This window comes from Dreissena polymorpha, chromosome 4 (genome assembly GCF_020536995.1).
Source record: "Dreissena polymorpha isolate Duluth1 chromosome 4, UMN_Dpol_1.0, whole genome shotgun sequence".
NCBI lineage: Eukaryota > Metazoa > Mollusca > Bivalvia > Myida > Dreissenidae > Dreissena > Dreissena polymorpha.
In genome coordinates this window covers 47,543,057-47,557,592 of record NC_068358.1, presented here as the reverse complement: position 1 = coordinate 47,557,592, position 14,536 = coordinate 47,543,057, and the positions used below count along the sequence as shown (strand labels likewise).

At 37.1% G+C, this 14,536-nt stretch overlaps 1 protein-coding gene across 1 annotated transcript; it reads right to left on the bottom strand.

Moving 5' to 3' along the window:
• Positions 1-254: 254 nt before the first annotated feature.
• On the bottom strand, positions 255-14,214 carry LOC127879731 (kelch-like protein 11). Its single transcript, XM_052426748.1, has 4 exons — positions 14,039-14,214; positions 9,457-9,663; positions 3,956-4,040; positions 255-2,247 (listed from the first exon to the last, which is right to left on the bottom strand). Exons 2-4 carry the CDS (start codon positions 9,610-9,612, stop codon positions 662-664), a joined length of 1,827 nt encoding a protein of 608 aa, XP_052282708.1. The 5' UTR covers positions 9,613-9,663; positions 14,039-14,214; the 3' UTR covers positions 255-661.
• Positions 14,215-14,536: the final 322 nt, after the last annotated feature.

Below are 14,536 nucleotides of genomic sequence, written 5' to 3'. Positions count from 1 at the left end.
TAAACATTTTCATTATATAATTTTATTGTTCACTGCCCGCCGTGAATGCGAATGTGCCGTATTAAAAATAAAAACTACGTTAAGATGGATCCCACGTGAGGACTCTGCCGACTCAGTTCGATTTGCGTGGCGAGTATTGTCATTTTCATCATAATGCATTTTAAATAAGTGTCTCAATTTAAACGCAAAAATATATTTGGATTTTATGAAATTAAGTTAAAAAACAACTAAAGAAAATATATGAATAACGTATGAAATTTTTCGCACTTTATAAATAAAGAAACATTTACAAACACATTTATCGTCTAGTCGGGTAAACGTATTTATTTGAGTTTCGAGCGAGTAACACATATTCTTTGTATTATCCTATGTTGATATACAAGTACCCGTTTTAAATCACAATCAGTTATATGAAACATGTCTTTATTATAGTACAGGCATAATAATTGTGTAATACTTCCATAAATCACATGCTTTGTTCGCATGTTTACATCAATTCAAGCACAGTTATTCAAATTACAAAAACACGTTAGATTGGCTGTTGTAGTCATCATACATTTTCGGCATCGCACTGGACCACTTTGGGAGCGAAGTTTTCCAAATAAGGTTGGGAGTCTCTGGTTCGAGAACATGCCTAAGAATACTGATCTTTTCCCTGCATTCATCTTTCACGTGTAATGAAGTCAGCGCGGTAATTGCAATGAGGACACTGCCTGTGGCACACGTTACCAGGGATACGCACGCGCACTGCCTGGCTGTTAAACAGTCGCATGGGCATAGGAGAAAGTTGGGTACAGCTCCCACTGTCAAAGTCAAGAACATACACGTTTTTTGTTACACACGAGGCCTCGTCTTTCCCTCCAAAGACAAACATCTTATTTCCTAATGTCGCAAAGCTATAGTTTAACAACTTTGGCACTGGAAATGACTTTGATTTCATGGTTGTCCACGTGCGGGTAGTTATATCGAAGGTAATGAAGTCGTCTTTGAAAATGTCCTTAGTGACGAACACTTTATCAGTCAACACAAAGCAGTGGTCATACCCGCGAGACAAAAAAACGCTGCTGGTAGAATATTCCTCAACTCTCCATGATTGCATGGCGGTGTCGATCAAATAAAGTTTAAGCAGTAATTGTCGGCCATTGATGCTTCTGATCACGATGCAAACGTACCTTTCATGAACAATGCAGACCCGCATGGTTTTCCGAGCACTTGTCAAGCATACCAGCCGAAAGGGAAACGTGGACTGAGCATCGGCCCCTACAAGACACGCACAAATTCCGGGCTTTTTGCCATTCTTGCTTTTACAAAAGCCCACATAACATACCTTCCCCGTACTTGTTGCGAATAACATTGCGTTGACGCTTGTAATTATCAAATCTTCGGGTAAGTTCTTTACATTTTTCCAATAAAGATGCTGCCACTCGTTCGTAACAAAGCTGAATTTTTTGAAATACTTGTATTCGTTTGAAACTAGGTCGCCATTTATCTGTTTGAATACATGAACATATGTGCTGCCACAGACAGAAATACTTGGCGTCTCCGATACAGAATGTACGTTCAAAAGTTTGGTCCAGCGGTTCTCGTTGACGATGTATGCGAACATGTAATCCATTCTAGAGTTCCTCTCGTCAATACCACCTAGAACAACTATAGCATCGATTCTACCATCTGTACTAGGTGATAGAAGACGGGTTAATGACTGTGAACACCTTTTAACGCATGAATCACGACCTGAAACATACTGACATGTCATTACCTGCTCCTTTATAAATGCCTTGTCTAGTTTCAATAGATCCAACTCGTGAAACACGGTTTCAAAAAATTCTTCCCTTTGCTTGGGGTCATTATCCACCCAGCGAACGAGAAATTCAAACAGCAAACTTCTAGGGACATAACTCAATGTTGGGTCTTGAATCAACCTCAGTAGAACATCGACAGGGAGCTGCACCGCATCTGGTCGGTTAAGAATTATTGGTATTTCAGAGAGCAGATATGACATCACTTCATCATACACCTTCAGTCTGTATGTCTTCGAAAGGAGAATGAATTGGGTACAATTAATGAAAGTTACAGAACGTCTCAGATATTCGTCACAAAGTTGCGTCAGTGAATCTATCTGCAGGTAATCCGCAACTTGCAAAATATCCTTCACTCTTTTGTCATTCACCGTTATTGTGCCGCTATACAGGAAACTTATAACGTCAACAATGACGTCACTGTTGCCTATCTGGAGTTGCACCTGACCTGAAAAGGAATAAAAGACAGCTCATGATATAAGCAATGATAAGTATGGGAGAAGATGAGTAAAAACGAAGATGATTTTTTATTTCGGATTTTTGATGACCGAGTCTTGAATAGGGAGTTCTTATAGAAAAGCATAAATATTGAGGTGAGGTAAAAGGGAATGTTACATGTAGGCAGATATATAATTAAGTATCATTGAAGCATTATTAAGCTGAAGGACACTTTACTCGCTGATATACGTTTACCAAAAGCCTCTTTTTTAATGCGCGTATTTATTAAGTATACAAATACGTAAGTTATAAAAATGAGTTGTTTGCATTCATGAGAAAAGCTATTAACGGGACTCAAATATGAAATATTACTTAATAATTATCCCCACGCTTTTTGAAAAGCGTGGGGATATTGTGGTTATCTCCGCCGTCTGTCTGTCCGTCCTGGCCACTATCTCCTCCTACACTATTAGCACTAGAATCTTGCAACTTAGGCACATGGTAGCTATGCATATGTGCGACCCTGCACTATTTAAAATTTTGATCTGACCCCTGGGTCAAAAGTAATGGGGGTTGGGGTGGGACCGGGTCAGATATTTTTACTTATTTTTTAGGTTATTTTACTATAATTTCTTCATTTCTACACCGATGGTTGTCAAATTGATACTGAACCTCTCTTATGACAATACGGTCAATTTCAACTATGCATGGCCCCATCAACAACCCTGGGGCGCCCCGCCCACATAGGCCACGCCCACCCAAAATTCCCTTTTACTAAAATGTCTTCATTTCTACACCGATTCACTTCAAATTGATACTGAACCTCTCTTATGACAATACGGTCAATCTCAGCTATGCATGGCTCCATTACCAATCCTGGTGCGCCCCGCCCACATAGGCCACGCCCACATAGGCCATGCCCACCCAAAATTGCCTTTTACTATATTTTTTTCATTTCTACACCGATTCACTTCAAATTGATACTGGACCTCTCTTATGACAATACGGTTAATTTCAACTATGCATGGCCCCATTACCAACCCTGGGGCGCCCCGCCCACATAGGCCACGCCCATCCAAAATTGCATTTTACTATAATTTCTTCTTTTCTACACCAATTCACGTCAAATTGATACTGAACCTCTTTTATGACAATACAGTCAATCTCAACTATGCATGGCCCCATTACCAACCCAGGGGCGCCCCGCCCACATAGGCCACGCCCACCCAAAATTGCCTTTTACTATAATTACTTCATTTCTACATCGCTTTACTTCAAATTGATACTGAACCTCTCTTATGACAATACGGTCAATCTCAACTATGTATGGCCCCATTACCAACCCTGGGGCGCCCCGCCCACATAGGCCACGCCCACCCAAAATTGCCTTTTACTATAATTTCATTTCTACACAGATATACTTCTTATTGATACTGAACTTCTCTTATGACAATACGGTCAATCTCAACTATGCAGGGCCCAATTACCAACCCTGGGGCGCCCCTGGGTCAAACATGCGACGTGGGGATACGCGTCGGCCTCTGCCGCGCCATTTCTAGTTATTCATATGCTTTGGTCAACATTTCGTAAGTAATGGGCCATCACGATAGATGGACATCAGATATGTTAACATAGGTCGAACTCTTTGGATCACGTGTAATTGTGAAGTTGTCTGAAAGCGGAGTGGCAACTAGAAGTATGAAGACAACTAGTATAACCTTCCTGTCTTTCCTTCAATCCACTGTGGTACAGAGCTTGAAAGTAGGGACACATCACCAGGACACACCAGTGGGCCTTCAGCGTCTATAACAATAAGAACCGTAAGTAAAGTTGAACTGGAAATCGCGCAATCACGAACAAAGCATAAATGAAAGGAGCGCTAAAAGAAGTAAAATATTCCAAATGCATGGCCACATGCCGATCGTAACGTTGAGTAAAATGAATGTATGGTGCAATTGAAAGCTTCAATATTGAGCAAGTTAAGACATTTGGTCAAATTTCGCGTGCGCCATAACACAATTGATATTAAATTATTCAATTACATTCAAATAGAGCTGGTAATATCTAAGTGGGATGTTAAAAAACAATAACTCATTCTTAGAGTTTTCTGGCCGTTGGCCTATTTTCTTGTAGATTGTATATTGTGCGGATAATATTTTGCGGGGGTGGGGGCTTCTCATTCCGTGATAGGTAAAATGCACATAATAACACTAGTTTAATAATTTTACATAATCAAGAGCACCGCATAACGGGTGCCACGCTCGGCTGCGGGTGGATTTTTGAATAAATGAAAGCTTGTCATATTTTTTTTAGAAGTAAAATAAAACAAATAATATCAGCGCATACAACAATAATCGCACATGCTAACAAATACCTAAATTCGTTGCTAGCATGTGCGATTATTGTTGTATGCGCTGATATTATTTGTTTTATTTTACTTCTGTCCGGTGATGTCGAACCTAATCCAGGCCCTTATAACGGTACCTTGGATCTACTTCACCTTAACATAAGATCGTTGCGCAACAAACTTGAATTTATCAAAGATAATTTACTTAATTTTGACATAATGTGTTTTACGGAAACCCATTTAACCGAGGTTATCACCGACGAGCAGATCTTAATTGATGATTTTTATCACGAATTATTTCGAAAGGATTTCTCGAGTCATTCAAGCGGATTAATTGTTTATGTAAAACAATCATTATTATCGAGGCGTATTCTCGACCTCGAAAATCCCCGTTTACACACAGTTTGGCTAGAAGTTAAATTACATAATTTCAATACTCTGGTTTGTTGCTTTTACCGGCCGCCTAATTCTGATGTTACTTTTTGGAATGATTTTGAAATCATGATTGATAAAGCGCTTGATTTAAACAAGAACGTCATCATGCTTGGTAAACCCAATGCTCGCCTCTCTCAATCAGTTTCCCTGTATAATATGCACAACGTTATCGCTCAAGCGACAAGGGTCACCGCAAATACTGCTACACTAATTGATCCGATATTGATCTCGGATACCGTTTCATGCTTGAACAGTGAAGTAATAGTTATCCCTCAAACTGTTAGTGACCATCATGCTACTGCCATTCATGTTTCAATTCCTTTAATAAACAGCAAACCGATTCAACGAAACATTTGGTTGTATAAATATGCCGATTTCGATCGACTAAACAATCTTATTACATGTACAAAATGGGAATTTATCCATGATTCTAATGTTAATGAAGCAACTGTTATGTTTACGAACAAACTTATCGAACTGATGAAACTTTGCATTCCAAACAAACTTGTCACAGTGCGCCCTAATGACAAACCATGGTATGATTCTTCTATTAGAACAATGGCTCGTAAACGAGATAGACAAAAACACATATCCATAGACAATCCTACTTCTGCTAACTGGAACAAATATAAACAATTTCGAAATAAGGTTAATAACATGATAAAACATGCGAAAGAACAGTTTTATTCTAACCTAGAAACATCTCTTGATGAACTAAATACTTCAAATCCAAAAAAATATTGGAAAACACTAAAGCAACTAATAAAAACAAATTCTCATCCGAATTCGATACCACCTTTACAGTCAACGGGCTCTGACGGCAATCTTATTGTACATTTGTCAGATACCGACAAGTCAAACTGTTTAAACAGATACTTTGCCTCTATTGCGTCGTTGAATGACTCAACCGGTGTTCTTCCACAATTCTCAGATATCTCTAACGCAAAATTATATAACCTGTCCATATCAGAATCGGAAATTATAGATGTTATTAAATGCTTAATGACCAATAAAGCCGTCGGTGGTGACCTTATAAGTCATATTGTCCTTAAAAAAACGTGTAATTCTATTGCTGAGCCTTTGTGTATCCTCTTTAACAAATCACTTAACGAAAGTACATATCCTGCCCAATGGAAAGAAGCGATTGTAATGCCTCTATTTAAAAACGGAGAACCGAATAATCCTTCCAACTACCGTCCTATCTCATTGTTAAGTTGCGTAGGCAAGCTGATGGAGAGGATAGTTTATAAACATTTATACAACCACCTTCTTGCTAACAAACTTATATACTCCAACCAGTCGGGCTTCTTAAAAGGTCACTCCACAGTCGCTCAATTAATCGACATTTTTGATCAAATAACGAAAGGTATTGATGAAAAGAAACTCACATGCATGGTTTTCTGTGATATTTCTAAAGCGTTCGACCGCGTCTGGCACACAGGACTACTCTTCAAACTTAAACAAAATGGATTTGATGGTAATTTACTTAATTGGATAAAAAGTTATCTAGGGAGTCGCACTCAAAAAGTCGTGGTTGGAGCATCAATATCTCAAACGTTAGAGCTTAATGCCGGTGTTCCACAGGGATCTGTTCTAGGCCCATTATTTTTTCTTGTTTATGTAAACGACATAGTCAAGCACCTTCAATGTACTGCCCGCCTTTTTGCCGATGACACTTCCCTCTCATGTACTACCTCAAATATATATAACATTGAAATTGTTCTGAACCGTGACCTACAAGTTATAAGTAACTGGGCAAAACAATGGCTTGTAGATTTTAATCCACATAAAACCGTGGCTATGTTGTTTTCATCACACCATGCTGTTCCCCAACCACATGTTTTATTTAATAATGTACCGGTCAATTTTGTAGAAAACCACAAACACCTCGGTCTTACACTCAGCTCAAACGGCAAATGGCACGAGCATATCACTAATATAGTAAAATCGTCATCGAAAATACTTGGAATTATGCGAAAAATTAAATACACGGTCTCAAGAAAAACATGAAATCAAATTTATATTTCCCACCTACGACCACTACTTGAGTATGCATGTGTCGTTTGGGACGGATGTGCTCTTTACGAAAAAGAAATGTTAAATAAAATACAAAATGAAGCGGCAAGAATAGTCACAGGTCTCACAAAATCTGTTTCTTTGTCTAACTTGTATTCAGAAATCAACTGGCATAGTTTAGCCGAGCGTAGGAAGTATCTAAAACTTATACATATGTACAAAATTCACAATGGCTTATGTCCAGACTACTTACAAAATTTACTACCATCAACTGTCTATCAACAATCTGCTAGGAACCTGAGGAACGCAAATGATTATGTAATCGTTACTAGAAGGACGGAACTTTACTCACGCTCATTTATCCCGTCGGCTATCGATCTATGGAACAACTTACCTCGCGACATAAGACTGTTAGATTCTCTATCAAGATTCAAAATTAAATTGAAACAATTATTTCTCCCAAATGTCGAAACTCCTTTATATTTTCATACTGGTGATAGAAAATCGTCCATTTTACATGCTCGACTAAGGAATAACTGTAGCGATTTGAAATTGCACTTGTTCATCAATCACTTAGAACCTTCACCTTTATGCGTATGTGGAGAAGTTGAATCAGTGTATCATTTCTTTTTTATTTGTCCACGCTTTTCTGAACAACGTACTACTCTTTTTGAAACCCTACACGCAATTGAACAAATAAATTGCAATACAATGCTTTTTGGTAATGACATGTTAGATAATGACACCAACTGCTTCATATTTAAAAATGTTCAGATATTTATTAAGACGACAAAGCGTTTGTCATAATGTTGTTGTAGCGCATAGTTATGTTTATTCTTCTGGACAGGACTTCACAATCTCAAGGTTGTACTGTATGTTTTATTTCCAATGCTTTACAAACCATGATTTTCTTTTGTATTTTACTTGCGCACTTGTATTTTGCTCTCTTAATACAAATGTAATCTTGACCATGTAACTTACAGCTTTACAAAATCACGCTATCGTCACGAATATATGCAATGTAAATAACAGAACAGGGAAAGACCACCAATAATGTTGTTAGAACTTTAGGTCCTACCCTTTTTTCAAAACAGTTGTATTTCTATATATGTTCTGTAGTTGTGTAACTATTTTGGAAATAAAATATGTTTAAATAAATATTTTTTTTAGAGGTCACAGTGACCTTGACCTTTGACCTAGTGACCCCAAAATAGGTATGGCGTGTAGAACTCATCAAGGTGCATCTACCTATGAGTTTCAAAGTTGTAGGTGAAAGCACTTTAATTTTATAGCAAAATGTCAAAGTTTAAGCACGACGCCGGCGGACGGCGGACGGCGGACGGCTGACGGCGGACGACAAGCTGGCTATGACAATACCTCGTTTTTTCCCCCCAAAAACAGCCGAGCTAAAAACAACGAGATCCTTGATTTATATAATACAATCAACAAGACTATTGTCAAGTAATATGGTCCCCTACCGGTGAAACTCCACCAATTTCTGCAATATTTCTAGTCTATTTGTTGCCAGAGCAACCGGAATTCCTGACATAGGAACAAAATGAAATGACGTGCATAATCTCCTTATTGCCATCTGTCAATATTTCAAGTTACATAAAACATATGAAGAACTTTTAAAGTTATCGCATGATCCAGAAATGTGTGACGGACACACAGAGCGCAAAACATAAGTCCCCTCCGGTTTCACCGGTAGGGGACAATTAATAAGTTTACCGCATACATCATGAGGGCGCCCAAATGCCCATAAAAAGAAACCTTAACAAAAAAGTATCACGCATCTACTATGTTAAAACAAGAGATGTGTTTGTCAGAAACACGATGCCCCCTACTGCGCCGCTTTAATTTTTTTTTACCTTTGACCTTGAAGGATGACCTTGACCTTTCACCATTCAAAATGTGCAGCTCCACGAGAAGTAAGTAAGAGATTGAATGGAGAAATGATTTTTTTTAATTGTTGACCTTTAACCTTTAAGGATGACCTTGACAGCTCCACGAGATACACATGCATGCCAATATGAAGTTGCAGTGTTCACCATTAAAAAAGTTATGATAAAACTTTAACGAAGGTTAAAGTTTTAGTAAAGAAAAATACAATAATATTTGACCTTGACATTGAAGGATGATCTTGACCTTGACTTTTCACCACTCAAAATGAGCAGCTCCATGAGCTACACATGCATGGTAAATATCAAGTTGCTATATTCAATATTGCAAAAGTTATTAAATTTTAACCAAGGATAAAGTTTTGGGATAGAATGACAGACAGGCAGGGCAAAAACAATATACCCCCGATCTATCGATCCGGAGGCATAAAAGTAAAACAATGTTTCAAGTATAAACTGATATATGCTTGTTATAAGAACAATTTTGTCAAACGAATGACAATTGAAGTTTAAAACTTACTTTATGTCCTGCTACGATTGTGACGTCACAATATTCAGATTGGTCCATCGTTTGCTGATAGAGATGCTTTCCGATACAAAGGTGTGAGGGGGCTTTCATCAACAAGTCACTCAGCTTTAGGTTATACGAGTACGAGTAATGAAAAATGTCCACCATTTTTCATACAGACCTTCGTGTGCTCCCCGACACAGCAGTCAACCATAGATCCTGTTGAATTAAAAAATGGATTACATGTAAAAAGAAATTGTTTCGCATGACTAAGGCAAATACAATAATTTCACTATGACTTTTGGGACTAAAACAAAATCTTAATTGAAAATTTTTAACAGGAATGCGTACAATATATCAACATATATTATATGCCGTCGTGGTGGTACAACATGATTGATCATACAGTCTTTTTGTTAACAATACTACAACGGAACAAGAGCACCGCCTTGCGGGTGCAGACCGCTCGTCTATTTTCTTTTTAAAGGTGAAGGGACTCTCATTTTCAATCACAAAGGAGGGAGGGGTGGAGTGAAGAGGGGTGTATAGTGTGGGGGTGTGGACATTTTTAACATTATTTTCCAAAAATGCGAAAAAAAATGCGAAAAAAAAAATTATATTGGGTATGATGGTTGGACGGTATTTCAAACATAAAATAATAAAAATAAATATTTGTGTTTTTTAACTGTTTCAAAAAAAATGGGTGGGGGGTGGGGTGGGGTGGGTATAGTGTGAGGGTGTGGTGGTCATATGTGAGATGATCTTGAAAAAAAAAAAATTAGGGGGGGGGGATTCGGGTGGGGGGAGGGTGGGGTGGGTGGGGGATTCTTGGGTGTGATGGTTGGAAGGTATTTCTTACATAAAATAATAAAAATAAATATTTGTGTTTTTTAACCGTTTCAAAAAAAATTGGGGTGGTGGGGGATGGGGTGGGGGGTGGGGTAAAGTATGAGGGTGTGGTGGTCATTCGTGAGATGATCTTAGAAAAAAAAATAGGGGGGGGATTCGGGGGGAAGGGGGGGGGGAGGGCACGGGCGATGGTTTGGGTGGAGTCTATTGTGGAATGTCAGGTAAGAGTAGTTTTGTCAAAGTATCAATCAAATCTAATCATTAATAAAGAAGTTATGGCAATTTTAGCAAAATTTTATAATTTGACCTTGAGAGTCAAGGTCATTCAAAGGTCAAGGTAACATTCAACTTGCCAGGTACAGTAACCTCATGATAGCATGAAAGTATTTGAAGTTTGAAAGCAATAGCCTTGATACTTAAGAAGTAAATTAGTGGATCGAAACACAAAATTTAACCATATATTCAAAGTTACTAAGTAAAAAATAGGCCATAATTCCGTAAAAATGACAACCAGAGTTATGCAACTTGTCCTTTTAATGTACCCTTATGATAGTTTGCGAGTGTTCCAAGTATGAAAGCAATATCTATGATACTTTAGGGGTAAAGTGGACCAAAACACAAAACTAAACCAAATGTTCAATTTCTTAGGAAAAAAAGGGCACATTATTCCGTCCAAATGCCAGTCAGAGTTACATAACTTTGCCTGCACAGTCCCCTTATGATAGTTAATAAGTGTTGCAAGTATGAAAGCAATAGCTTTGATACTGTAGGAATAAAGTGGACCAAAACACAAAACGTAACCAAATTTTCAATTTTTTAAGTATAAAAAGGGCACATAATTCTGTCAAAATGCCAGTCAGAGTTACATTACTTTGCCTGCACAGTCCCCTTATGATAGTTAGTAAGTGTTGCAAGTATGAAAGCAATAGCTTTGATTCTTATGGAATAAAATGGACCTAAACACAAAACTTAACCAAAATTATCAATTTTCTAAGTATAAAAAGGGCACATAATTCTGTCAAAATGCACGCCAGAGTTATCTAACTTTGCCTGCCTAGCCCCCTCATGATAGTAAGTAAGTGTACCAAGTTTGAATGCAATAGCATTGATACTTTCTGAGAAAAGTGGACCTAAACGCAAAACTTAACCAAAATTTTCAATTTTCTAAGTATAAAAAGGGCACATAATTCTGTGAAAATGCACGCCAGAGTTATCTAACTTTGCCTGCCCAGTCCTCTCATGATAGTAAGTAAGTGTACCAAGTTTGAATGCAATAGCATTGATACTTTCTGAGAAAAGTGGACCTAAACGCAAAACTTAACCGGACGCCGACGCCGACGCCAAGGTGATGACAATACCTCATAATTTTTTTTCAAAAAATAGATGAGCTAAAAACTACCACCGGTAATCAACCTGTGTTTGGTAATCAACACGTTTAGCATGAAAGATAGCATATGTCAGAGTCCCATATAATGGCATTATTCGTGTGCCCTTTGATATTTTGCACATATTCTTTGGGAATCATAAGTAGATATTAATATTACCGTTAAGCAAATTATCGAGGGGTTCTGGCCAACATTGAAAAGATTTGCAAAACATGTTAGCAAATATTTCCATTTAGAATAATTTATTAGAAATCTGATTTCGTCATGTATTATATTTACCGGTTGAAGTATTGAACGACATTTACGTGAGCAATTATGTACTTCACAAGTTTAAATATAGGATTAAAGGGGCCGTCCAACAGATTTTTGGCATGTATTTAAGCGTGTCATTAAATGCTTTGTATTGATAAATTTAAACATTTGAACTAAAAATCTCCAGTCAAAAAGCAAGAATACAATTTAAAAAAAAGTAAAAAAGTAACCCTCAACAGGGCTCGAACCACTGACCTGGAGTCCTGGAGTAAAAAGTCTCCCGCCTAGACCACTCGACCATCCATGCTGATGCTGAGAGCGGATGTATTTTTTACTTATATAAGCAATCGTCGTAGTATCCCGAAATAAAACGACAACAACAGAACTTTCCAAATTATTCAATCGTTTCGCCTGGCACGACGCTTTAAAATTTCAGGTTTTCAAATCATCAAAAGATGCATATAATAGATATTTAAGAGCATGGTAAATGGTCAGTATTACTATTTCTTCAAAAATATCATAACTAAAACGAAAATTTGCGATTCTGAAACAATTTTTTTTTATTTTGTCAATTTACCAAAACGTTCGACGGCCCCTTTAAAATACATGTTCAGTAAAAAAAAAAGCATCTGGCTCTGAGGCTCTATATATCCTTTACGAAAACCCAATAACCTTTAAAGATGATGATCAGGAGTACACTACCTTTTAGCAAACCAGGTCATGCGGAACAATATCTATTTATAGTGTTAGTCTTATCTTGAGCTATGATATATGTTAATTATCTCATCAGTTTCACGGGTATCGTAAAGAAAATATAAACAAGGGATACACGTGTCACAATTTCTTCATAACGCCAGTCTGAATAATAGCGAACAAAAGCTGCGTTTGTGAAACACAATGCCACTACTGCACGTTGAAGCCACATTTCAGCTATATCACATTTGAAACAGCATGACGAAATAACGATCCATTGATATTTGACAAAGTAACTAGCCTTGGGCAGTATCTGAAAACGTTTTGGAAAAATATCCGACAGTGTTTTTTGTAAAGAAAAATCCAAGTCCCATGCCTGAAAATTCTTAAAAAATCAATGGACCGGAAAAAACTCTTTTCTGAAAGTCATGTAGATAGACTCACACTCCACATATCAGGTGAATACCTGAAAGCGTTGCGTTAAAACATCCAGAAAACGGTTACTATAGAGTTAATTTCCAAGTTCAAGGCCCATAACTTCGCCAAAAATCAATGGATCGGAACGAAACTCAACCTTCATGTGTATGTCATGCAGGTCGACCCACACACCAAAACTCAATGAATATCTGAAAGCGCTTGTAAAAAACTTCCGGAAAACGGTTAATTTAGAGAACATCCCATTACTTCGCCAAAAATCAATGGGCCGAAACAAAACTCACATATTATATGTTAGTTATGTAGGTTGAATCACATACCAACAATCAGCTTAATATCTGAAACGTTTTCAGCGTTGCATTACTGTTTCAAGGTTAATATTTTTTAGAATTTTAAATGAAATTTTCTGTCTTAATTTAATGAAAAGCTAGTAGTTAATCGTTAAGTGTATTATTTTCTTAAATATAACTGTCTTCGCTGTTGTTATACAGTTTATTTTGTGAACGTTTTGCTTTTGGAAGCGACTTGTTGCCATTTTTCTGACATTTTTGAGCAAGAATTCTGACAGATCTATCCCTTATTTACATTGATAGTGTATATACTATACAGTATTTTTCTCAAACGTTCCTGTGCTCAGTCTTTTGTGTAATTCACAAGTCATGTACAAACCAGAATATATTTTATAAATCATTCATTTTTAGCGTATATATAGAGTATACTTCCTAAAAGTGCCTGTAATCAGTTTTACAAGAAATTCACAAGCTATGTACAGACAGTTTTTAACCAGAATATACGTTATCCAACAACCTATTGTGAAAACGTCCCTGTAAATGTAAACTATGTCGCATATACGACTAAATATGTTCAGTTTCATACAAATGCACTTTTCATTTTACTCAAAATGCCCTTAAAATTAGTGTTTTACTGCGCGGCGGTATTCTTTTCGTTTTATTGTTTATATATTCAAGATATACACATACCTTTTCACTAATTCCTCCTTTAAGATCAAATACATTATTTAGATTGCCTGTATAGTTAATTTTCACACATTTTGTAATCTATCGCTCCGGTGTAGACGTATGTGTACGTTTGTGAGTAACACATACATTAAGCAAAAACAAACTTGTCCAGCTGACTGTACATTTGTTCAACGAGTTTCTCGTGATATTCAATGACAATCACACACAGATGAATAGGGGGCGTAGTCAATATGAGCTTGATTAAACAGGGGCAATTATCTTGAATATACTCAACTGGTTTCTCGCAGTAAATTTCAAAACAAAATATCCTGTATACGTGAACAATGACAAGACGATGTGAATGTGAAACGTCGTTTGCAACACAGTCTTAAAATACCATAATTAACTGATTGTTTACTGTATTTTCGTTTTAGTTATCAATTCATAACCATTGTAAACCATAATTTTCATCTCATAAATTATAGTAGTAATGTCTTTTTTCTACACCGTCATTACATG